Here is a 26,209-nt window from a genome sequence, read left to right on the forward strand (position 1 = left end):
AAAAATCACCTTTATATTTTGTTTCTTGGGTCACTCCTGGCGGATCTCAGGGCTCTGTGCACAGAGATCACTCTTGGCAGGATTGAGAAGCTCAGCTATGTGCAAGTCAAGCATGCTACCCACTCTACTATCTCTAGTTCTTCAAACTCCTTTTTAAAAAGAGAACTAAATACCTTAAATACCAAAAAGTCAAAATTCTATCTAATATATATAGATTAAGTTCACTTAATTTAGACAAAATTAAGGACTTAAGGATTATGTACTTTTGTTCTGACCGAGAAGTACAAGGATCTGAATTTACCCTCTTGCATAAAAGTAAAAAACTCTGAACAAAATATAAGAAATAGTGTTCAACACACTAGATATTAGAAATAAAAGGACAATGAATTACTACAGTCAGGAAATAAATGAGAGCTCTGGCTGACTACCATACAAGAGTTTCTTCAAGCTAATGAGTTAGAAGGGAATCTAGAAGTTGTCTAACAGACTTTGGGGTGAAGAAATATATCTAAGAGTACAGAGAAAAGTTGCAGAGATAATGGACACACAAGTTTAATGTCCTAGATTACACAAAACCCATCCAAAACTCAATCCCAAGAACTGTGTATGGTCTGTTGAGCACTTCTAGGGGTAATCCTTCAGCACAGAGCCAGGAGTAAGCTGTGAGTGTCACCAGGTACGGCCCAAATACCTTTTTCCCAGCCCTGAAAAGATAAAGAAACTAGAATTCACAAGGAAAAGAACACAGTTACAGATATTGAGAAAAGACCTTTAAAGATTTCCAAAGCCAGGGCCAGAGTGATAGCAGAGGGGTAAGGGCATTTTCCTTTACTCCACTGACCCGGGATGAACCCAGGTTCAATGCCTGGTATCCCAGATGTCCCGGAGCTTGCCAGGAGCGATTTCTGAGAACAGAGGCAAGAATAACTCCTGAGCACCACCAGGTGTGGCCCCAAAACAAAACAATACAACTCAAAACAAAAGATTAAAAGCCCAGATGCTGCAAAAATTACCTATTTCCATGATGTAGACTAGAAAATCTAATAATTCACTGAGAATTGGTTTAAAAAACATTGGCATCTTAAGGCTGGAGATAGCATGAAGGTAGTGAATTTGCCTTGCATACAGAAGGATGGTGGTTCGAATCCCGGCATCCCATATGGTCCCTCGAACCTGCCAGGAGCGATTTCTAAGCGTAGAGCGAGGAGTAACCCCTGCCGGGTGTGACCCCCCCCAAAAAAAAACCTCAAAAAACAAAACAAAAAACATTGGCATCTTGCCTCAAAAGTGTGGAAAAATGAAATAATTATTAAGAGATTCCTATACTATACAGAAGTGGTAAAATATTACTTGAAGGCTGATTAGTGCATACTATAAATCCTAAAGTAGCCACTAATATAAGTTACAGACAAAAAGTTAACAAATGCTGATTTAACGAAAAACTACAATTATTGGGCTGAAGAGATAGCACAGTGGTAGGGCGTTTGCCTTGCATGCAGAGGGATGGTGGTTTGAATCCTGGCATCCCATATGGTCCTCCGTGCTTGCCAGGAGTGATTCCTGAGCATAGAGCCAGGAGTACCCCTGAGCACTGCCAGGTGTGACCCAAACCCCCCTCCCAAATACTATTATCATTTTGATTTGGGGGCAACATGTGGCAGTGCTCAGAGCTCAAAATAATATACAGTGTGCCAGGATCAAACTAGGGTTGGCCATGTGCAAGGCAAAAGTATATCAATCCTTGTATCATCTCTCTGGCTCAAAAAAACATTGTTTTTAAAAAATTCAAAAGTGGGCCCGGGGAGATAGCACAGCGGCATTTGCCTTGCAAGCAGCTGATCCAGGACCTAAGGTGGTTGGTTCGAATCCTGTTGTCCCATATGGTCCCCCGTGCCTGCCAGGAGCTATTTCTGAGCAGACAGCCAGGAGTCACCCCTGAGCACTGCCGGGTGTGGCCCAAAAACCAAAAAAAAAAAAAAAAATCAAAAGTAGGCACCAAAAAGGGACAAAGAATAGAAAAGACAAAAATTACTGACATCAAGTCAAACACATTTAAAAAGAGCAAGAAATAAAAAATTGTCAAACAATATAGTTACATGAGGCACAAACAAGCATTATTTAATAATTCTGATATAGTTTCATTTTCCTCCAGAGCAAATAAGATTACTTTTATATGTATATGTACTATATTTCTTCTTTTAGAAGAAAACTGATAGGGAATCAATAAGAATGCCCCCATATTTAATAAAATGAAGAGTTTCAAAATCATTTTAGATGCTGAGAACCAGTTCCTTACAATACAAAAACTGGGCTGATTATTGGCATGCATAAAATCATTGAAACACCTTCAATGGTGTCTGAAACTGTTATGGAAGTTTTGTGAATCACAGTAAAAAGAAAAAAACAAACTCAGACTAGAGATTTAGAACAGCAGAACCATAAAAATAAATAAATAAATAAATAAATAAATAAATAAGTAAGTAAGTAAGTAAGTAAGTAAATAAATATGGGGGGTGTCTTCAGTGTTAAGATGCTTGCCTTACACATAGCCAACCCTGGCTCAATCCCTAGCATCCAATATGGTCCCTCAGCACTTCCAGGAATGATTCTTGAATAGTCAGGAGTAATCCTTAAGCAGCACCACCAGGTAAAATTCCAAATCCCAAAACCAAACAAAACATGAACCTTGGGGATATAGCTCAGAGCTAAACCACTTTCCTATTCCACCTGCAACACCACAAAATTAAGTATACAAGTTATACAGACAGTGAAACTGTTACACTGGGGATTTGCAGCAAAAGTGACTACAATTACCTACATCACTTAAAGACATTACCCTTTAAGATCAAGAAGCTTTAAATCCATTCATTCTCCAAGTAAAAATAGTTGTAATAGCCTAATTAACCTTTATCCCTTTGAAGTTCATCCTTGGAGACAACATCAGCACAGGCATCAAAGAACTTCTGCAGAGTATCAACTTGTCTACAGAGGATATCTCTAAAGGTTTCCATTTCGGCCAATTTCTCACGTAAACTGTGACCTTTCTGTAAAACACAAAAAGCAAGGGAGGGGAAAATTCAATCCAAATCAATGACACTGGTATTAAGTTTCACAGTGGTTAAGGGCATAGGGTTGGAAGAGCTCTCAAGAGCAATGTAATATGCCTGGGAAAGACTTGAAAACCAATTAGTGACTTGACAAAGATAAACCAGGAGGAATTTAGATAGCAATAAGTGATAATCTGTTAATTTAGTATTTTCAAATTAAATAATATTGTGAGAAAACTGAAAGACATTTAATGGCCAAAAGTATCAGTTGATGTTCTTTTAAAGAACATAAGTATGGTTGGAGCAAAAGCACAACAGGAAGGGCATTTACTTACCTTGCACATGGCCGACCCAGGTTTGATCTCTGGCATCCTATATGGTCCCCTAAGCCTGCTAGGAGTGATTTCTGAGCATAATCAAGAGTAACCCCTGAGCACCATCGGTGTGACCCAAAAACTAATAAATAAAAAATAACAGTAAGTGTCACATATAGGACCCTGTATAGAAGGTGTTGACCAGCTATAGAAAAGGTCTGAGTTTCTAATATTTGGGCTATTTTATAACTAGTTAAGTAGTGGGAAACAAACGGTAACATAAATTATTCTGATCCAAAAAGTTATTTCATTCAGGGAAGATATACTGATTATTAATTTCTTTCTTTTCTAGGTGGCCCACAAGTGGCAATGTTCAGGGGTTACTCCTGGCTCTGTGCTCAGAAATTGCTCCTGGCAGGCTCAGGGGGCCATATGGGATGCTGGGGGTTTATCCTGAGTCGGCTGTGTGCCAGGTAAACATCCTACTTGCTGTGCTATAGCTCTGGTCCCTGATTATTAATTTCTTGATATTGATCTAATAGGTCAGGGGTGGCGAACAAGTTTGACACAAAGAGCCAAAACTTTAAACTGTGAGAGTCAGAGAGCCACACCACACAGTGACCTGCCAAAACAGACAAACACTCACAGAAAAGCATATAATTTTAACAATAATATATTAAACACATATTGCATTTTGCCATTTTGAGTGAGAGTAAAAATCCTGTTTGCTACCCCTGTGATAGGTCATTTCAACATCCTTTAGATTCTTCTTTGACCATAATTTTGAAGTTGTCTCTCACTGACTAATGAATGAAACAAAATCTGACATGGTTTTATAATCAGATGAAACATACTTCACCTCTTAATTTTTTCCTGACAATTTCAAATTATTTACTTAAAAAGTTACTTTTAAAACTAGTATGTTATCTTTAAAACATTCATTACTAAACACACTGATTTATTTTACCTCGAAGCATTCTTAGTCACAAACCTTGAATGAAGAGGTGGAAGTTGCAGAATAGCCACTTGCTCCAGACACTAGTGATACCATTGAGCCATGCCGGCGCAAGCTGGATTCAGATCCATATCCAGATTCAGTCTAAAACAGAAAGTAAACTACGTGAAAAAAAAAAAAAAACAACCTAAAAACTACTTACAAGATAATAAAAGTTGTATTCTAAGTCAGTAATGTTATTATAATAATAATTAGCAGCCTAAACTCACTCAAGAAATAGACGTAACCCACTGGCATTTGGAGTGCCTGCCAATTCATTATTGCCATTTAATTTAGAAACATACTAAATACTATCTATGTGCCGGGTTAGTGGTCTAAAAGTCAGAAAGTCTAACAATGGTTACTAAAGTTTGGGAATGGGGGGGTAAGGAAAATGTAAAGTTTGTATTTAATAGAGGAATAATGACTGCTTTTGTATCTACCTTCTCCATTTACCTGCCTTATAATGAGTCTTAAATGAGTGAATCTAAATAATATTTTTAAGATCAGAAAAAAAAAAAACAAGTATTAGCATATACTTTCAAGTGCTCTGAATTCTCCATTTTAAAATAGTTATTATCTTTTTGTCTTTTACTTTCAGGTTCTATAACCATCAGCTTACAACAAACAAAAATGCTACTACAACAGTTAACTGCTATACACATTCTGTGGGAATGAAATAAGTAAGTAAATAGTGAGGGCTGAGTTAAATGTAATTGCATCTTGACCTCTACAAAGCTTTATATATGTAATTTCATTACATGTTAAATTATATGTAATGTATTATAATATATATGAGTATGATATACTTCAAGGAAAAAGAAAACTCTCATGAATGACAATAGCAGTGCTATTCAATTTGAATGATGACTTCTCATTCTATTCCATCAAGTGTACTGGCTATCTTCAAACATAAATAATTTAACAAATATACATACACAAATCAGTACAGTTTAAGAACTAGTCATTCTGAGCAAAAATTTCAGAATGTGTTAATGATGCTGCTATTCTGTAAAACATTTCTGATGATCCTACCACCACACAGAGTAATTTTATGACACAGTCACTCAATGGAAGTATCTCAAATTACTTGAGGGATTTGCCAAATTAAAATGAAATAGCTTTATATAACTTTATAGTTTAAGCTTGACTATTTTATTCATGAAAGAGGTCTAATTTCATTTCCTATTTCTCTCAAAAATTTAATATACCATAAAAGCTAATTATTAAAATGAATTTTTGATAGTGGTAAAACTTATAAAGGCTGTTCTGTAAAGTGGTAATGCTGTTGTCACATTTTAGCTTCCCAATGTTTCCACTATGAAGACAATATTCATTTTGAATTTATAAAACTCAAAATTTGCACTGTTTGAAGGCAGTGCAAATAGAGGGGGAGGACAGAAGAAGGATAGAAATGGTCACAACGGATATACTGTTATATACTGTTAAATGTTCTTAATGAACACAGGGGTCAGAGGCACCTACTTTGCAGGCATGAGATCCTGGTTTGTTCTCTAAAACAGCATGGCCTCCTGAACACCAATGGGTATAACCCTGGAGGAGACTGAGTTAGTAGATCCTGGTAACAGAGAACCAAAATAGCACCATATCCAGGGAACTCATTCTGGTCTGCTGAGAATAGTCATTGGGCCACTGAGCACTACCTGCATGTATCTCTCTCCCACAAACTTGCAAGATGCTTTCAAAATCTCATTGGTATGCTTCTGAGGTAAACTTACTATATTTTTATCCCATATTTCACTTTTCTATAAGAAAAAGGAAGCTGTGCTTACTTATAATCTCAAACCACAAGTTATATTTTGAAGGTATCAAATCCTATTTACAACAATACTTATCACTGTATGGGTATTTTTCTTTTTCTTTTTTTCTTTTTTTTGGGGGGGGGGGTTTGGGGTTTTTTTGATGCTCAGGAGTTACTCCTGGCTAAGTGCTCAGAGCTGCCCCTGGCTTGGGGGGACCATGTGGGACGACAGGGGATCGAACCGCAGTCCTTCCTTGGCTAGCGCTTGCAAGGCAGACACACCTTACCTCTAGCGCCACCTCGCCGGCCCTGGGTATTTTTCTTTTATATATACTTCCTTTAAGATTCTGGGCCCGGAGAGATGGCACAGCGGCGTTTGCCTTGCAAGCAGCCGATCCAGGACCAAGGGTGGTTGGTTCGAATCCCGGTGTCCCATATGGTCCCCCGTGCCTGCCAGGAGCTATTTCTGAGTAGACAGCCAGGAGTAACCCCTGAGCACCGCCGGGTGTAGCCCAAAAACTAAAAAAAAAAAAAAAAAGATTTATTATAGATCGGGCCCGGAGAGATAGCACAGCGGCGTTTGCCTTGCAAGCAGCCGATCCAGGACCAGAGGTGGTTGGTTCAAATCCCGGTGTCCCATATGGTCCCCCGTGCCTGCCAGGAGCTATTTCTGAGCAGACAGCCAGGAGTAACCTCTGAGCACTGCCGGGTGTGGCCCAAAAACAAAAACAAAAAAAAATTTATTATAGAGGGCCCGGTGTTTGCCTTGCAAGCAGCCGATCCTGGACCAAAGGTGGCTGGTTTGAACCCCGGTGTCCCATATGGTCCCCTGTGCCTGCCAGGAGCTATTTCTGAGCAGACAGCCAGGAGTAACCCCTGAGCACTGCTGGGTGTGGCCCAAAAACCAAAAAAAAAAAAAAAAAAAAAAAAGACTTATTACAGAAATTGCTCTGCAAATAAGTCTTGTTCGGAGGCTGGAAGGATAGGAAAGCTGGTCAGGTATTTGCTTTGCACATGGTGATCTGAGTTCAATACCCAGGACTCCACATGCCAGAAGAGCCCTGTACACAGCTGGGTATGGCCCCAAACAAAATAAAATAAACCTCATTCTAAAATGTATGTGTTAGTATTCCTAAGCATAAAAATAAAACCCCATTTTGTGTTAATGAAACATTTATTTAACCTGTCTATTGAACAAGGTTTACTTCTTTTTTTTTTTTTTACAGGTCCTTGTAACTTAAAATAAAACAGGGGGGGAGGGTTAATCTTCTGGCCACTAGAGGGGGTCAGTGACTTTTTTAAGTAGTATACTAGGAAAGCAAGCTATAAAAGGATACCAATAGAGCCTGAGTAGGAGTTTGAGACTGAGCATCACAGTGTGGTCCAAAAACCAAAAACACAAAACACAAACAAACAAAAATTAAATTATTCAGTGTCAAAACTGTCTAGTTATTTAAAGTATCCTCATCCCTAACTACATTAACCTCTCTCCAGAAAAAAACATAGCTTATTATAATTTAAGTACTAAAAATAATCAATACAACATTAGAACTACTATAAAAATAAAGGATAAATTAGCTGCCTTACTCATTTTAGATCTTCCTTTCTCATAATTTTAGGATCTTGGATTCCATCCTACAAAGAATATGAAGTACATTTATCAATAGGCTAACAAGTCCTCCTCTATACAAACAGCTGCTTATTAAACACAATCTATGAAATAAATAATTATGAACCTCTCATTTCCAAATAGTAATACTGTCTACAGACACATAGCCAGGGTTGGGGGCATGCTCCAATGATCCACAGCAGCAGTAATAATGCATATGTATTATATGCATATACTCATATGCAAATGGAGGAACTTTTTTTTTGGCTTAAAGAAAGTAGATTTCCAAACAGTGTTAAGCAATATTTTTTTTAGCAAGGGTATCATAGGTCAAATAAGTCTGGGAACCTCTGTTCTATATAAACAATCTTGACACCTTAAAACCCACCTTAGTATTCTTAAGAAACAGTTCTTTAAAAAAAAAAAAAAGGATAAATAAGAGGTACAACTTTTTTAGTAGTGACATTAACTAGAGGTTAAAAAATTAAGTCAAAAGGTTGTATAAAGGAAGCCTGTTAAATCAATATTCACCACAGTTTAAAAAGTTTTATTAAGGGGAGAGGGTCATACCTATTAATGCTTGGAGGCTATTCCCAGCAAGGGTCAAGAGTTTCTTCCCATTGATACTAAGGAGATTTGATTGGTACTGGAGATCAAATGGGGCCAGCCACATGTAAGGCAAGGACTTTAACTAATCCCTACATACTCTCCAGCCTCCAAAGCCTCCAAATGTGTATTTTCTGTATTAATTCCTAAAATGATTATATCAATACCAGAAGTAAAAGTGAATGCCTAAGAAATTTTATCTCAGGCTTCAAAATGAGTACTATCATTATATTCATTTTGCAGTATTTCAGAGTTAATCATCTAGAAGGAAGGGATCCAAGATCCAATTTCAGATTTGAGTGCCCATGACATTAATGCTATGCTGCCTCAACATTCAGTCTTGCTTTGGTTTCTCACAAATCCACCCATTTCTCACTTCCCAACTAACATCTTCTAGTTCTTGTCACTGACTATTTTTCATTTGGATAAATAGCTCAAGCTTCCAAGTGTTTTCTGGTTTTCCTCCTTTTAGAGCCCTCTAAAGGATGCTGAGTCCTTTAAAAAAGAGACTTTGAGGCCTAGCCCGCCACATCCCCCGGAGACCCCAGACGCCGGCGCCCGGGTCCCTGCTCCTTTTACACGGGCGCCTAGCCCGCCACATCCCCCGGAGACCCCAGACGCCGGCCCGGGAGGCCTGGGTGAGTCCCTCCTGCCTCACGCGGGAGCCTAGCTGGCACATCCCCCGGAGACCCCAGACGCCGGCCCGAAAGGCCTGCGCGGGTCCCTGTCCTTTACACGGGCGCCTAGCCCGCCACATCCCGCGAGACCCCAGACGCCGGCCCGAGAGGCGCTGCGCGGGTCCCTGCTCCTTTACAAGGGCGCCTAGCCCGCCATATTCCCGCGGAGACTCCAGACGCCGGCCCGGGCGGCCTGCGCGGGGTCCTTGCCCTTTCAACACGGGGCGCCTAGCCCCGCCACATCCTGCGGAGACCCCAGACGCCGGCCCGAGAGGCCTGCGTCGGGTCCTTGCCCTTATCACACGGGCGCCTAGCCCGCCACATCCCCCGGAGACCCCCAGACGCCGGCCCGGGAGGCCTGCGCGGGTCCCTGCTCCTTTACAAGGGCGGTCCGTAGGGCCCGCCACATCCCGCGGAGACTCCAGACGCCGGCCCGGGAGGCCCTGCGCGGTCCCTTGCCCTTTCACACACGGGCGCCTAGCCCGCCACATCCCGCGGAGACCCCATGACGCCGGCCCGAGAGCCTGCGCGGGTCCTTGCCACTTTCACACGGGCGCCTAACCCGCCACATCCCCCGGAGACCCCAGACGCCGGCCCGGGAGGCCTGCGCGGGGTCCCTGCTCCTTTACAAGGGCGCCTTGCCCGCCACATCCCGCGGAGACTCCAGACGCCGGCCCGGGAGGCCTGCGCGGGTCCTTGCCCTTTCACACGGGGCGCCTAGCCCGCCACAATCCCCCGGAAGACCCCAGAACGCCGGCCCGGGAGGCCAGTGCGGGTCCCTGCTCCTTCACCGGGGGGCGCCTAGCCCACCACATCCCCCGGAGACCCCAGACGCCAGCCTGGAGGCCTGGGTGAGTCCCTGCTGCCTCACGCGGGAGCCTAGCCCAGCACATCCCAGGGACCACGAGCGCCTGCGAGAGTGATTTGGGCAAGTCCCTTCCCCCAGGTGGGCACCTGGAACGGCGACTTGAGCAACCCAAATAGACGGGGGGAGATAGGGCCAGCCTTCTGGACTCGCAGGTGACCTAGAGCAGTTCCACCCCCCCTGGACCCTGGAGTGGACCAGGGACTCCCCAAGGGCGAGGGGCAGAGCCTGAAGGGTCGGACTGAGGGAACTCCTTCAAGGGAAACTTGGAGGGGGCAGAGCTCCATTGACTCCCAGAGAAAGGAGGGGGGATTGGGAGCTAGGCTCAATAGCGCCAGCAACCAGTGTGGCCAGGAGTGGAACTGCACCGCCGACAGAAATAAGGAGTAGAAAAGCAATAATACCCACTGCAGGAGGGCCGAACTCTAGGTAGCAAAGGGGAGGAGAAAGAGCCAGGTTCAACAAGCCCACCCAACAAGCATCCTCTAGAATCACCTTCAGGAAGGGGGACCAAGAGGCAGGCCGAAATTAGAAGCCACAGCACTCCAAAACACACCATTAAATACAAAAGAATTATGCGTAAATCAAGGAAATTCCCTAATATCTGGAGACAACATGACAAACCCTATTAAATTTCCAAGTCCACCAAACGCACAGAGTCCATGGGAAGAAGACCTAAAAGCGGTCATGAAGAAGGAAATGCAAGAATTACTAAAACAGATGAAGAAAACCCTAGCAACCGAGTATAAGAAAGCCATGGATGAAAGAATCAGCCAAATTAAAGAAGAAATGTCAAAGAACATGAGAGATTTCCCTACAAAAAGAAGTGAAGGATTTAAAAGACAAAGTAACAAGCCTTACAAGCAGAAAACACAGAGTTGGAGAAGCACATCGAAGAACTCGAAGGAAAACTGCAATCAAAAAATGATCAAGAAACCAACAAAGAAATAAAAGGCAAAGCACTGGAAGGAAAAGTCCAATATCTAATGAATAAAGACAAAAGAACAATCTAAGAATTGTAGGTATACCAGAAGGGGAGGAAAATAGGGAAGGGGGAAGAACAGGTAGTCAGGGAGATAATAACAGAGAAACTTGCCCACCCTTGGAAAGACAATTCAGGACAAATCCAGGAAGTCAAGAGAGTCCCTAATAAAATAGACCCTAATAAACCCACCACCAAGACACATAATAATCCAAATGGCAAAAAACAAAGAGAAAGAGGAACTCCTGAAAGCATAAGGGGAGAAAAAAAACCTCAAGTACAAAGGAAAAGACATAAGAATCAAACCAGATCTCCCATTTGAAATAATTCAAGCATAGAAGACAGTGGAATGACATATTTAAACGACTGAATGAAAGAAATTTCAACCCAGGGGTCCAATACCCAGCAAACTATCATTCATATGGGAGGGCAGACTAAAAACATTCTCAAATATGAACGAACTTGAACTATTTGTGCAAACTAAAGCCGATACTAAGCGATTTACTCAGAGACGAATTACACAATCCAAACCCCCGATTGTAACAACAACCACCCCACACAATAACAACTGCACAACAGTCCTCTCTATCAATAATTTCCCTAAATGTAAATGGACTAAACTCTCCAATCAAAAGACACAATAGTAGAGAACTGGCTTAGGAAAAATAAACCGGACTTCTGCTGTCTACAAGAAACAAACCTACAGTTACAGGATAAGCACAGGCTTAGAATAAAAGGATGGAAAGTAATCATCCAGGGCCAATGGGAAAACAAAAAGAGCAGGACAGCAATTCTTATATCTGATCAAATTGTATTCCAACCTCAAGAAAGTGATCAGAGACAAAGAGGGTACACTATTACTGATCAGGGGAACATTAGATCAAGAAACACTTAACCCTGGTCATATATATACGCAACCTAATCTAGAGTCAGCAAAATATGTGAGGCAACTACTGGCAAACCTGGAGAAAGCACATGAAGGGTAATGTGATAATAGTAGGGGACCTGAATACTCCACTATCACCACTGTACAGATCCACCAAACAGAAAAATAGCAAAGAAATAAGAGCTCTAAATGAAAAATTTAGAAGATTTAGGGCTGATAGACTTATATAGAGCCCTCCATCCCCAGAAAGCAGAATACACATTCTTCTCAAGCCCACATGGAACCTTCTCCAGAATAGAGCAATGTCTTGGGATACAAAGCCAACCTATATAAGACCACAAAGGTAAAGATCATTAGAAGTACCCTTTCAGATCACTATGCAACAGAGGTTAAAATTGATATCAAGAAGAAGCAATGGAGAAAAACTAATACCTGGAGATTAAATAACATGCTGCTCAACAACACCTGGATCAAAGAACAACTCAAGGAAGAAATAAAAAGATTCCTTGAGAACAAATGACAATGAAGAGACAACATGTCAAAATTTATGGGACACAGCAAAAGCAGTAATTAGGGGGAAACTCTAGCAATACAGGCCTATGTCAAGAAACAGGAAAATAACAAAACCAACAGTTTTAAAAGACCACCTCAAAGAATTGGAGCAACAGCAACAGAGAATCCAACCACAACCAGAAGGCAAGAAATAAAAAAACCAGAGCAGAAATAAACAACATCGAAACTAAGAAAACATACAAAAAATCAATGAGACCAGGAGTTGGTTTTTTCGAAAAAATAAACAAGATAGACAAACCATTGGCAAAACTCACCAAAAAAAAGAGGGAAAACACCCAAATCAGTAGGATCACAAATGAAAGGGGTGAGGATTACAACAGAACCCCAGAAATACAACATATATGAGATCATATTATGAAACAACTATACTCAACTAGGCTAGAGAACCCAGTAGAAATCCGACAGATTCTTGGACAAACACCCTCTTCCAAAGCTGGAAAAGGAAGATCTAGAAAGTCTAAACAGTCCAATCACCTCAGAGGAAATTGAAGATGTAATTAAAAAACTCCCTAAGAACAAAAGCCCAGGCCCAGATGGATTTACAGGTGAATTCTATCAACATTTCAAGAAGACTTACTACCACTTTTCCATAGGCTTTTCCAAACCATAGAAAAAACAGGAATCCTCCCCAACTCCTTTTATGAGGCTAATATCACACTCATTCCCAAGAAGGCAAAGACACCACTAAGAAAGAAAACTACAGACCAATCTCACTAATGAACATAGATGCAAAAATTCTCAACAAAATCTTAGCAAACCGAATCCAACACTTCATCAAAAAGATCATTCATCACGACCAAGTGGGATTCATACCAGGAATGCAAGGTTGGTTCAACATACGCAAATCAATCAATATGATACATCACATCAACAACATGAAAGACCAAAACCACATGATCATATCAATTGACGCAGAGAAGGCGTTTGACAAAATCCAACATCCTTTCATGCTAAAGACACTCAGCAAAATAGGATTAGAAGGAACCTTCCTCAAGATAGTTACAGCTATATATGAAAAGCCTATAGCCAACATTATACTTAACGGCGAGAAACTAGAAGCATTCCCACAATGGTCAGGAACTAGACAAGGCTGTCCACTCTCTCCACTCTTATTCAATATAACTTTAGAAGTCCGAGCAATAGCAATCCGACAAGAGAAGGGAATCAAAGGAATTCAAGTAGGGAAAGAGGAACACAAGCTATCTCTATTTGCCGACGATATGATGATCTACATCAAAAACCCTAAAGAGTCCACAGTAAAACTCCTAGAAACAATCAACCAATACAGCAAAGTGGCTGGATACAAAGTAAATACACAAAAGACAGTAGCGTTTCTATATACAAACAATGAAGTTGAGGAGAGAGAGATTAAAAATACAATTCCATTCAAGATAGTATCAAAAAATATCAAGTATCTAGGAATCAAACCTTACAAGAGAAGTGAAAGACCTATACCAGGAAAACTTCAAACACTTCAGAAAGAAATTGAAGACGATCTAAAGAAATGGAAGAACATCCCATGCTCATGGATAGGTAGAATTAACATAGTCAAAATGACTATCTTACCCAAACTTTTATATAGATTTAATGCAATCCCTATCCAAATCCAGACATAATTCTTTAAAGAAATAGAACAATCAATCACAAAATTCATCTGGAACCACAAAAGACCCAGGATAGCCAAACACATATTGAAAAACAAGAAGCTGGGAGGCATCTCCTTACCTAACTTGAAACTATACTATAAAGCCATAGTAATTAAAACAGCATGGTACTGGAACAGAGACAGGACCTCAGACCAGTGGGTCAGAACAGAATTCCCTGACATAAACCCCCAGATATACAGCCAACTAATATTTGATAAAAGAGGCAAGAATCTGAAATGGAACAAAGAAAGCCTATTCAACAAATGGTGTTGGTACAACTGGAAAACCACATGTAAGAAAGTGAAAATCGACCCATATCTCACCCCTTATACAAAAGTCAACTCAAAATGGATCAAAGACCTTGAAATCAGACCCGAATCTATAAAGTTTATCGAGATAAAATAGGCAGAACACTCGAAGACCTATATATCAAAAAGGTCTTTGAGAATGGAGCACCAATGGCAAGAACTTTAGCATGTAATATAAACAAATGGGACTACATCAAACTAAAAAGCTTCTGCATGGCAAAACAAACCCTACTTAACGCAAGAAGACAGCTAACAGAATGGGAAAAAATCTTTTCACTCGACATATCAGATAAAGGCCTGATATCTAGAACATACAAAGCACTCAGAAAGCTGAGACCCTCAAAACCAAATAAAGCCATAAAAAAATGGGGAGATGAAATGAATAGACACTTCTCTGAGGAAGACAGAAGGATGGCCAACAAACACATGAAAACATGCTCACCTTCACTCATCATCAGGGAGATCCAAATCAAGACAACAATGAGATACCACCTTACACCAGTGAGGATGGCTCACATCAAAAATAATGGAAACAACCTTTGTTGGCGGGGATGCGGTATGAAAGGAACTCTCATTCACTGCTGGTGGGAATGCCCCCTAGTCCAACATCTATGGAGAAAAGTCTGGAGAGTGCTCAAAGAACTCAGAATTGAGCTGCCATTTGACCCAGCAATTGCTCTCCTAGGCATATACCCCCAAGATGGAAGGGCATTCATTCCAAAATACGTATGCACCCCACTATTTATTGCAGCACTCAGTATAATAGCCAAATCGTGGAACCAACCTCGATGTCCAACAACAGATGAATGGATCATTAAGATGTGGTACATATACACAATGGAATATTACATGGCAGTCAGAAACGATACAATCACAGACTTTGCAGCAACATAGATGGACTTAGATCATGTTATGTTAAACGAAGTAAGTCAGAAGACAAAAGATAAACACAGAATGGTGGCACTATTCTGAAACACCTAGAACATATAGTTTAAACACAACTAATACCTAACAATCAAATAACAGGGTTTAACAGGGTAGAAACTTCGAACACTGTAATACTCAACATATACGTGGGAGCAGTGTCCAAAATTCATGAAAAAGGAGCAACACAAACACTTGACAACACATTATACCACAAAGAAAGCAGCAACAACAGAAACAACAGCATTAAGAGAACAGGTAAGTAATCAGACTTCCAAAACAAAGGCCCACAATAATCCCTTAGAGTTCGTATACAGGAACACAAGTATAGAACACCAAGGGAAATCACGACTGCAATGGCAGCATACCATAGCACTATGTTTTAATGCCTTTATCTTACTATATTTTAAATAACCTCTCAGCTTTTCTGTCCACAGGCGCCCTTGGATACAAAGGGCGGACAAACTAAGATGGCAACTCGGGATACCACACGAGATACCATACATAGCATGCACTACGAGAGGGCCACGAGAAAACTCTCTAACATATACTTTATCTCTAGGTTATTCCTTCTTTTAGGAATTGAAGCAAGTGACCAGTCAGACCACCGAAGCAGTGCCTGTGATGTACAGACTTAAACTACAGGCTCTATTCTTCGAACACATTCAACCTAACCAGCATTCCCTTGCTATTCTCCCCTCTCTTCTCACTACTTTTTTTTTTTTAATTCTATTCCTCTCTTTACTTTTTCCCCTTTCTCTTCTCCTTTTCTTTCTAAGGTATTTTCTCTTTCCTCTCACTGCATACCCCTCCCATATACCTTCCCCTGTCTCCCCTCTGGAAATCCAACTATCCCTTCACCCCTCAATTCCATCCAGATCTCCCACCATATTAAAACTCTTCACCCTCAATCCTTAATCTATTAGGCATCAAGGCCGACCTCCTACCCAACGAAACAGTACCCAGCACCCAGGCGAGGGGACACCCAGTCAAACCCACACCTCGTCTCCTGCAAGAAAAGACAGCCAACTCCCTGCGGACTCATGCTGTGCGCCTTCCCTACCAACTCCCCCTAACGTGGACTGTTTCTTGAAACCGGATCTAGGTCCAAAAGTATCCCCAACGCAAGAACTCTTCCAAGACCTCCCTGCCACAAATTTTTACCAATCTGAAGAAGGTCAGGGGGTGGGATAGGAAGATGCCTGGGAACCCACACACCACAGGAAACACCCAAAAGACAATGGGAAAAACTGTACCTCCAACATAGGCATAAGACTGGTAATACACCACCTCTTTACCTACTCTCCCCCAAATGTAAGGTAGTCTTTTGCACCACTTTGGTCCCTTAAAAAACCTCACTAACTCACCTTAAATTTTTTTTTAATTTTTTTAATTTTTTTATTTTTTTTTAATTAATTAATTTATTTTTTAAATGTTTGTCCTACATATACATTTGTGAGCGCATACATTTTTATTTCCTTTTTTTTTTTTTTTCTTTTCCTCGCTTTTGGGTATGTGACCTGTTTCTGTTATCCCCTCTGTCCACCCACAAATACACAGACATTATAATGAAGCACCACTTCCCCCTGCAAAGGCACACCAAATAAAGGGGAAATCTTACATATAAAAAAAAAGAGCTCTTGTCTACTAGAGATGGGAACTCATAGTTGTTTACAAAACAGGGATATCTCCTACCTTGAAAATATGTCATGTGGAATCAACTTAGACCTCAGGTGATCAGATACCATTCATCCAGCCTTGAACCCTGGATCCCAGACATAGAAACGGCACAGTTCCTCACAACAGTGGCAAGAAACAAATCCCAGCCGGGACTGCCTTAATACTGCGGGGTCAACAACAAGGGCCAACTCTAACATGATTTCCTGACAATGAGGAAAATCTGAACATCCTGACCTCAGAGCAGATTAACCTACCTTACCAGCTAACGACAAGACACAACCAGAAGTCTCGGCACCCTTTGGTAGGTCCAAAAGCCAAGATCGTGATTTATAGTTGACTGGCTGCTAGAACTACGACCAGACGGTATACATCTTGGGACCAAAAAAAAAAAAAAAGCCCTAGTTTAGGGTTTGAACTATGACCTGCACAATAACCAGGATCCCCAGTCCCAAAGGTCCGGCAGAGAAAATTGTAACGGAACAGGGCTTTTGGAAGCACAAAGAAAGATGCTATCCTAGGTGCCACCCTAGGATCAAGGCAAAGACCAAGATCACCAACCACAGAAGATGGTTTAAAATGATACGGAGGTAACAGAACCTCTAGAACCACAAAGACTGACTTCATCATAAGTCCCACCTCAGGAGCTGTGCAGATACTGAGACCTCTAAACACAGAACAGAAGTCTTCCACACACCAAAAAAAAAAAAAAAAAAAAACCACCACCGGGAGAGTAAAGGCTCCTGAGCAAAGTCTAGTGTTGATCCCATGACAGTATGCTCCAAGGACGGAGAAACCCCATATCTCTTAGGCCAAGTGAATTCCTTTTCGAATGACCCCAATATTTACTGTGCCAGGGCAGGAGGGAAAAAAATAAAAATACAAAAAGCACAAAACCTTGGTTATTACCTATATATTTTTTACCTCCATTTATTATTGTTGTTATTATTTTTATTCACCTATCTATTTTGGTCGATTTCTCTGTTTGGGAGTGATTATTGAAACTGTCCCCAACCATACTTATATTTTCTCTTCCTTTCTTTTCTTTCGTTATGTGCTATGCCATGTTTCTCATTTCAAGACCATGGTGTGTTTTTTTTGTTTGTTTGTTTTTGCTTGTTTTGCTTTTTGTTGTTTGTTTGTTTGCCTGTTTTTTTTTTTTTTTTTTTTGTGGTGCTTATCGATACAGCTCAAGCCCTCACTAGATATTTGACACTTCTTTTGGTACTGGTGGAGTGTTTCACCTTCTTTTTCTCCATCTCTCAAATCGATGATGAGAGCCTCTAGAAGGATTCCGCCCAGTTTCGGGGTATTAGATCCTTACCCCAGTTTATTACTTTTCTCTTTTTCAAACAAAACCACGCAACTTGAACTAGCTAGTCCTGCCTCCAGTTAGAGGGGGAACTAAGGGAGGCATCAAGACCAAACAGGTGCAAGACTACTAAGTTGTGGGTTAGATAAAGAGGGGACCACATATTCAAGCCGACCTGGGATGAGGGAAGAGGAAATGGGAGGTAGGACAGAAATGGAGGTGTAGGGAGGACAATTTGGTGATGGGAATCCCCCCTGATTTTATGTAAATATTTACCTAAAATATTATTGTCAACACTATGTAAACCATTATGATCAAAATAAAAATTAAAAAAAAAAAAAAAAAAAAAAAAGAGACTTTGAGGATTGAGGAGATAGTAAAGGAGGAAAGGAGTTGTCTTCTACAAAGTCGACCTAGTTTGATCCCCAGTACCGTATAATGTCCCCTGTGCACTGCCTAAGGAGTGACCCCAAAACTATATAAATAAAGCAGGCATCTTTTTAATACTGTTTAAAATGTAGCAGTTACATAGCACTTCTACAAAAATTACGTCATAAAAACTTATTAATCAAACACCAGTTAAGAAACTAACACTAACTGGTAACGCTGCAGTGAAATAAAGATCTGTGTACAATCTACAGATGGAAAGTACAGGGGATGCACAAGCTAGCAATCTGAGTGTGCAATCAGGATCTCACTACAGAAACAGAATTAAACAGTAAATCCTGTTAAGAATCTCTGTTAAGAACCAGATCTAAGAACCAGACTTTCCACTATGGAACAAGAACACTTGCCAACTTGAAAAGTAAAGATAGGCTTGATGAAATTCAGGCAGAAAACATTACTGACTCTAGGCAGTCTCTCCCCACCTCATTCACCCCCTTTAAGGATAGAACTTTGCTGTGGAATTCAAGGTGGAGATATAAAACTGTGAAGTATCAAAGGAACAACTGGTACAAAGACCCTAAGCTGGTGCTAGAAAGAAATCACCTACAAGCTTCTAAAATACAGTGTAATGGATGGGGCTATAATGTACATTCAGCTTTCATGGACAACCAGCAATTCTTTCATATACTGAACTGGGAAGCAAGTGACTAAGATTTGGAAACTTGTTCCAATTTAAGTGTTCTGGCATTTGGGTATGTAATATTAAGTTTAGCCACCCTCAAGCAACATGTGATTATGATTCCTAGTCACTATCCGGCTTGCTCAGACTTTTATTTCATATAAGCTGATAGACACTAGAATCCTTGAATTAAGAGGTCAAGTCAGTAAGACACTGACAATGTCTACATGGGCACATGTGAACACAAATCTCCAATACAATCTCAAAGCCACTAGCACTGAGTCAATTTGCTAACACAAGACCATAATTGATTAGACTTGGTACTCACGTATGGAGAAATTCAGTTATATCGATGGACGGGTATGTATAAAAGACAAAGAAGATCTAAAAAAAAAAAACACTCAAACATTCTAAACTCTTAAGGTAGACTTTCAAGAAACAATTCTATTAGTATCCGATGAAATGTATCAGTGGATGATAAGCATTGAAAATGAAAAGATAAACCAATAATAAACTCAGAAAAAGTAAAGTATAAAAGAACTCTAAACTAATGAATAAACAGTACATATAGCAGAGCTACAAAACACAACGGAAACAAAAATGAAAGACACATAGTTTCTGAGGACATTATCCTAACACCGAGTCAGACAGAAACATTACTAATAAAGGAAACCCTACAAATAGATGTCCCTAATGCATATAGACGCAAAACTAAATAAAAATTTAGCAAACTATACGGCAAAATGATGATGTAGCTTCCCTCAGCCTTATGGGTTCCAATACCATTACTGTTCATCTGCCCTTTGACACCAGCCAGGGTTGAGTCGGGGAGGGACTAGGGAACCTGGCATCTTAATCCCATCCATCAAACACAAGCGGGGCTGTGTTTTGGGGTCTTTCCCCAGCCTCTTTCCAGGTCCCAATATCATTGCTGATTCTTTGTCAGGCCTATGGCTGGGCGGGAACAGGGAGGCTCCCATCCTAATTCCCTTCACCAAGCTCAAAAGGGACCTCCTTTCCAGCCTTCCCTCCTCCTCATATTCCTCCTTTTTCCAAACCACGCAGAAGCTAGTGTGTCCAGGCAAAGTCATTTCAATTTATATCAAAGACTTCCTGGCAGATTGAATCTATCATTTCTTTTGTGTCACATTTCATACAAATAATTCAATAAATTACTTTTTAGAAAAATTTTTAATAGATTACTTTTTGAAATACTCTGATTCTCCAGCACTCCAAACCATTAAATGCAAAGATCAATGGAGAAACTAAAGAAGACATCTACTGTGGGGATATGAAGAGAAATCTTGGAAAAATCTCCAAGACCACCCAAATGCCTGAATGGTTTAGCAATAGAAATCAAGGAGTCACTAACCTGCGAAATTAAGAAATCTACAGATGAACAATTCAACTAACTCAAAGAAGAACTCTTTCAGAAGATGTGAGAATCCATACAAATGGAACTGAAGGAACTAAAAAACATGTTAGCAAGCCATAATAGTAAAATTACATAGGTGGAGAATTACATAGACGAACTTAAAGACAAATTACAAAATGATGATGTACCATGACCAAATGGAAATCATTCTAGGGTGAAAAGATGGTTCAATATACACAAATTAACCATGGTGATACATTTCATATAAAGACACAAAGCTAGCAGGGGGCGGAGAAATAATGCATTGGTAGGGTGTTTGCCTTTCATGTAGCAAACCTAGTGGATTCCCAGCATCCCATATGGTCCCCCAGCCAGCCAGGGCGATTTCTGAGTGCAGCCAGGAGTAACACCTGAGTAACACACCGCCAGGGTGTGGCCCCAAACCAAAACAAACAAACAAAAAAATCAATAAAAACATTACAAAAACCCAAGCCTGCCAGGAGCGATTTCTGAGTGTAGAGCCGTGTAGAGCCAGAAGTAACCCCTGAGCACTGCCCTGTGACCCAAAGACAAAACAAAACAAAAAAACAAACAAAAAAAAACCATTACAAAAGCAAAGATAAAATTTAAATCATAGAGAAAGCTTTTGCCAAGAGTAAACAACCGTTCATGATTTAAAACAAAAATAAAAAAATACAACCATAGCAAAATCATGACAGAAGGAACACACTTCAATATATTAAAAGCCCTATTTAATGAATCCAGAGCTAACAAGGCTAAGACATTTACTTTCACCATTACTATTCTATTAGTAACATAATATTAGAAGTTTTAGCCATAGCAATAAGGCAAGAAATTAAAGAAATTTAAATCAGAAAATAAGTTAAGGAACAGGAGGAACAGAATAGTGGGTAGGGAGCTTGGTTTGCACATGGTCAACCCAGGTTTGATCCCCACATTCCCATATTCCCCTGAGCCTGCCAGGTAGTGGCTCAACCCTCCCCAAAAGTTAAACAATTACTATTTGAAGATAACATAATATAGTCAGTGACTAAACTTATTTGATGAAAAAGAAATTTTAGGTAATTTTACTTGGTAGTATTATTTGATTTGAAGCCATACCCAACATGACTTGGTATATACTATCAGTTATGTTTGAGATATCACTCTCAGTTACGCTTGGGGACCATATGGTAACAGGAACCAATCCAGGAATCCTACATACAAAGCATGCTTGGTCTCTAAGCTAATGTCCACTAAGTAAAATTAGGGAAGTTTTCAACGCTGTTAATATGTGTAAGTTTTGCCGCCTACCATTACTTTTCCATATCAAATTTAGATATAATTAAGCAGAATCCCATCTGTCCCAGTGCATCAGAAATCTTTCCTAACTAAGCAAAAATGAAAATAAAGTTTTTTATAAAAGATATATCTTCATTTTCTTTAATATTTCTATAGTTAGAATGCAGAATAATTATTTTACTCTAGTGTAACTTTTTATCTTATCAAAATTAATATTTTTTTGCTTTTTGGGCCATGCCCGTGATGCTCAGGGGTTACTCCTGGCTATGTGCTCATAAACTGCTCCTGGTTTGGGGACCATATGGGATGCTGGGGGAATTGAACTGCAGTCTGTCCTAGGTTAGCGCATGCAAGGCAAATGCCCTACCACTTGCACCATCACTCCAGCCCCCAAATTAATGTATTTTAAGCAAAACACAAGTTAAGGGAGCCAGAGTGATAGCACAGTAGGTAGTATATTTGCATTGCATGCTACCAAATCAGTCAATCCCTGGCATCCCATATGGTCCCCAGAGCCTGCCAGGAGTGATTTCTGAATAACCTGATCACCACGGGGTATGGCCTAAAAAACAAAACAAAATAAAACAAAATGTTCAATCAACCAACAAAACAAACAAAACCCACAGGTGAGTAAGAATGAGATCTAAGTAGCTAGAGAAATTAATCTGTTAGTAGCAGTATATGGTAAACATAATAAAAATAAAAATCAGGGGCCAGTGAGGTGGCGCTAGAGGTAAGGTGTCTGCCTTGCAAGCGCTAGCCAAGGAAGGACCGCGGTTCAATCCCCTGTCGTCCCATATGGTCCCCCAAGCCAGGGGCAATTTCTGAGTGCTTAGCCAGGAGCATCTTAGCCCTGAGCATCAAACAGGTGTGGCCCCAAAAACAAAACAAAAAAAATCAATGGCCAGAGTGATAGTACAGTGGGTATGGCATTTTGCCTTGCACATCACATGGCTGACCCGGTTTCAATCCTTGGCATCCATATGGTCCCCTGAGCACACACAGCTGCTGTGTGTGGCCCATAACAAAATCAAACAAAACAAGAAATCAGGTAAACAACACAAATTATCTAATGCAGGGGTCTCAAACTCGCGGCGCACAGGCCGTTTGCGGCCCTCCGTACAACATTTTGTGGCCCTGCCCTAGAGGAATCTTTGTTTTGTTTTGTTTTAGTTGTTTGGGTCATACCCCCCAATGTTCAAGGCTTACTACTGACTTTGCACTCAAGGATCACCCAGACTTTGCCTCCTGCGACCCCCAGGTAAATTGAGTTTGAGACCCCTGATCTAATGCATTTCAGAACATTAATATTGTATTAACTGTTAGTATTACCTACTAACTTTAAAGCAAAAATAAATATTCAATTATCACCAGAGTGATAGTACAGTTGGTAGAGCTTTTGCCTTATGCAAGGTCAAACTGGGTTCGATCCCCAGCATTCCATGGTTTCATGAGTACTGCCAGGAGTAATTCCCAAGTGAGGCAGAAGTAACCCCTGAGTACTGCCAGGTATGGACCAAAAAAACAAATTAACCAAAATCAAACAGAGTAAAATACAATTGTAAATAGACTGAGGCTGGTTATTTCAAAGTAACCTGACAAGAAAAAAACCATCAGATTTTCTTAAGACATTTACCTTGGGAACTGGTTTTGTTGTTTGTTTTGAAGTTATATCCAGCCGTGTTCAGGACTTACTTACTCCTGGCTCTGAGCACTCACAGAACCAAAGAGGTGCTAGAGATCTTTAAAAATTTTTTTAACTTTATTTATTACTTGATTAATTGGTTGTTGGGCCACACACAGCAGTACTCAGGGGTTACTCATGGCTCTGCACTCAGAAATCACCCCTGGCAGGCTGTGGGACCATATGGATGGTAGGTATGGAACTGGGTCCCTCCTGGGGAGGCTGCATGCAAGGTGAATGCCATACTGCTATGCTATCTCTCAAGCCCAGGTTTTTAAATTGTTTAAAAACATTTAAATTGAATTACTATGAGATATACAGTTACAAAGCTATTTGTGGTCTACCACTATAGCAGTCATTTTTCTTCTTCCTCTCCCTTTTGTTTTTCCTTTTAGGCTCTGTTTGCAATGTTGTTACTGAAAGGGTATCATGCATATCACTTTACCTCTTTTCGGGAATGGGGATTTTGCCCAGGTCAATCTCATACAAAACAAGGTTAGCTACTGTACTATCTATCTCTCCAGCCCCTACTTTTGGGAAATGTTAAATGAGGGCAGTTAGCAGAAGCTGAAGATAAAATAAAGTCAACAGGAAAAAGTTATGAGGAAGAAAACAAAAAGTAGGATGAGAAGGCAAAAGTAGGATTGTTATTATGAACAGGAGTTGTGACAGAAAAGACCTATCCAAGGAAACTTATTGGATTACACCATTTTACCAACAACAAAGATTTAACCAGTTTCCTTCTTCCTTTTCACCTGCCCATTTTTACATGTAAAAGGACCATCTGTGTTAGTGGGTGATAGGTACTTTTTTATTTATTTTTTGGGGGGTGATCATACCGGGCAGCACTCAGGGGTTACTCTTGGCTCTGCACTCAGAAATCAGTCCTGGAAGGCTCCAGGGACCATATGTGATGCCGGGGATTGATCCTGGATCCTTCCTGTTTTGGACCTGTGGAAGGCAAATGGCCTATGGCTTTGCTAAGCAATAGGTACTTTTGCTGTCACTGGATTCTCCCCTCCCCTGTTATGGATTGAGTTGGTCAATAAAGAGGTCGGTTTGTCAGGCTCTGGGCCACTAGGCTTGAAGCCACCCATCTCTGTGTTTTTCTACCATATGAGTGTCTTGAATTATTAATTCTTGAGGCAACCCTGCTACAAACCTTTTTTTCTAGAAGTTGAATACTGGCAGGAGAGCCCTTACAGAACTGAGCTGCACAAAAAGTTGGAAAAGGCAACAGAACAATAAATTAAGTGTTGTAATTCTCAGACTTAAATATATAGGTCTGTGGTAAGAATTGGGAGGCCTTATCTTTACTTTTCTTTTTGATTTATATATATATATATATAAGTATATATACATATAAATCCTTCACCAGTGTAACATTCCCATCACCAATATCCCAAGTGTCCTTCCTCCCCACCCCACACCGGCCTGTACTCTAGACAGGCTTTCTACTTCCCTCATTCAGTCACATTTTGTTATGATAGAACACAACCACAGGTGTGTTCTTTACACTGTATAGAAAGAGGAGGTACAGTAAATGCACACCATATACACCACAACCCAGGCTCTTTGCCTGGTCTGTATTGTAAATTGGGGGACAAAAAATATATATATAGGTCTGACTTTCTGTGTATGTAAGGCATTCTAAATTTTCTTGGATTCCTGGCAGTATTCCCTTTCATAAAGATAGAATGGTTTACTCTGTACACCCTGTCCTAATTAAAAAACTGTATATGGCATTAATACTTGAGAACTCGTCCAAATTCAACATTTTCAATATTTATCTAATCTGCATAGACAACTATGCTTAGCTTTAGCAGTTTGGAACACACACACATATACATACACACATACGTGAACTAACAAAACAAAAACAAGGTATAATTTACTACCCCCTCATTGGTTTTAAATTTCCATTTTCTAATGACAGTTTGTTGTGCCATGTGCTTTCTATTCATTTGGATATCCTCAACAGTTCAAGTCTATGGCTTTTTTTTTTTTTAAATAGAACTGTGTGAAATTTTTATAGTGATGTGTGAGTTTTTCCATTCTGACATAAAATGTTACTTTTTTCTCAATTGTCTACATAATTAATAATGATTAACTACTTAAATATATTCTTCACTATTTTAATATAAAAACCCTCCAATTTCTCTTTATCATCTTGGTAGAAGTTAAAGATGCTTTCTTAGATATAAGAATATGGACATGTTTTCTATAAGTCACTGAACTTCATTTCCATTTTCCAAGATTACTTAAGCAACATATGGAAGTAAAAGGTGCAGATGTAAGCTCAGGTGACTGTTACAAAAACAAAGTCTTTGACAACTAAATTATTTTTGTTCCAGAACATTAAGAAAACCAAATGATTATGCTGAGTTGAAATATCAGAGGGAGAGAGATAGATAAAATAGTCTCACTTATCTATGGGTTTTAAGAAAAATTAAGGACCTGGATATCAGACCTGAAACCATAAGTTATATTAAACAACACATAGGTAAAACGCTCCATAATATCAAGACTAAAAGTATCTTCAAAGTGGAAACAGCACTCTCCATATAAGTGGAAACAGAGTTAAATAAATGGAGTTATAT

The 26,209-nt window shown here is 40.1% G+C and overlaps 1 protein-coding gene and 1 non-coding gene across 2 annotated transcripts in view; one reads left to right on the forward strand and one right to left on the reverse strand.

Annotated features, from left to right (window-relative positions):
- Positions 1-26,209, reverse strand: part of CERT1 (ceramide transporter 1) — a 101,190-nt gene that overhangs the window by 44,307 nt on the left and 30,674 nt on the right. Inside the window, exons 4-5 of the mRNA XM_049768792.1 lie at positions 4,353-4,460; positions 2,906-3,044 (exon numbers count right to left, since the gene is read on the reverse strand). Of these exons, the coding sequence (XP_049624749.1) occupies positions 2,906-3,044; positions 4,353-4,460 (247 nt within the window). The remainder of the gene's footprint in view (positions 1-2,905; positions 3,045-4,352; positions 4,461-26,209) is intronic.
- LOC126002733 (small nucleolar RNA SNORA51) lies at positions 25,090-25,218 on the forward strand. The gene has a single exon (XR_007493391.1). It is a non-coding gene; the product is annotated as a small nucleolar RNA SNORA51 (small nucleolar RNA).

The sequence above is a fragment of the Suncus etruscus genome, chromosome 2 (assembly GCF_024139225.1).
Source record: "Suncus etruscus isolate mSunEtr1 chromosome 2, mSunEtr1.pri.cur, whole genome shotgun sequence".
NCBI lineage: Eukaryota > Metazoa > Chordata > Mammalia > Eulipotyphla > Soricidae > Suncus > Suncus etruscus.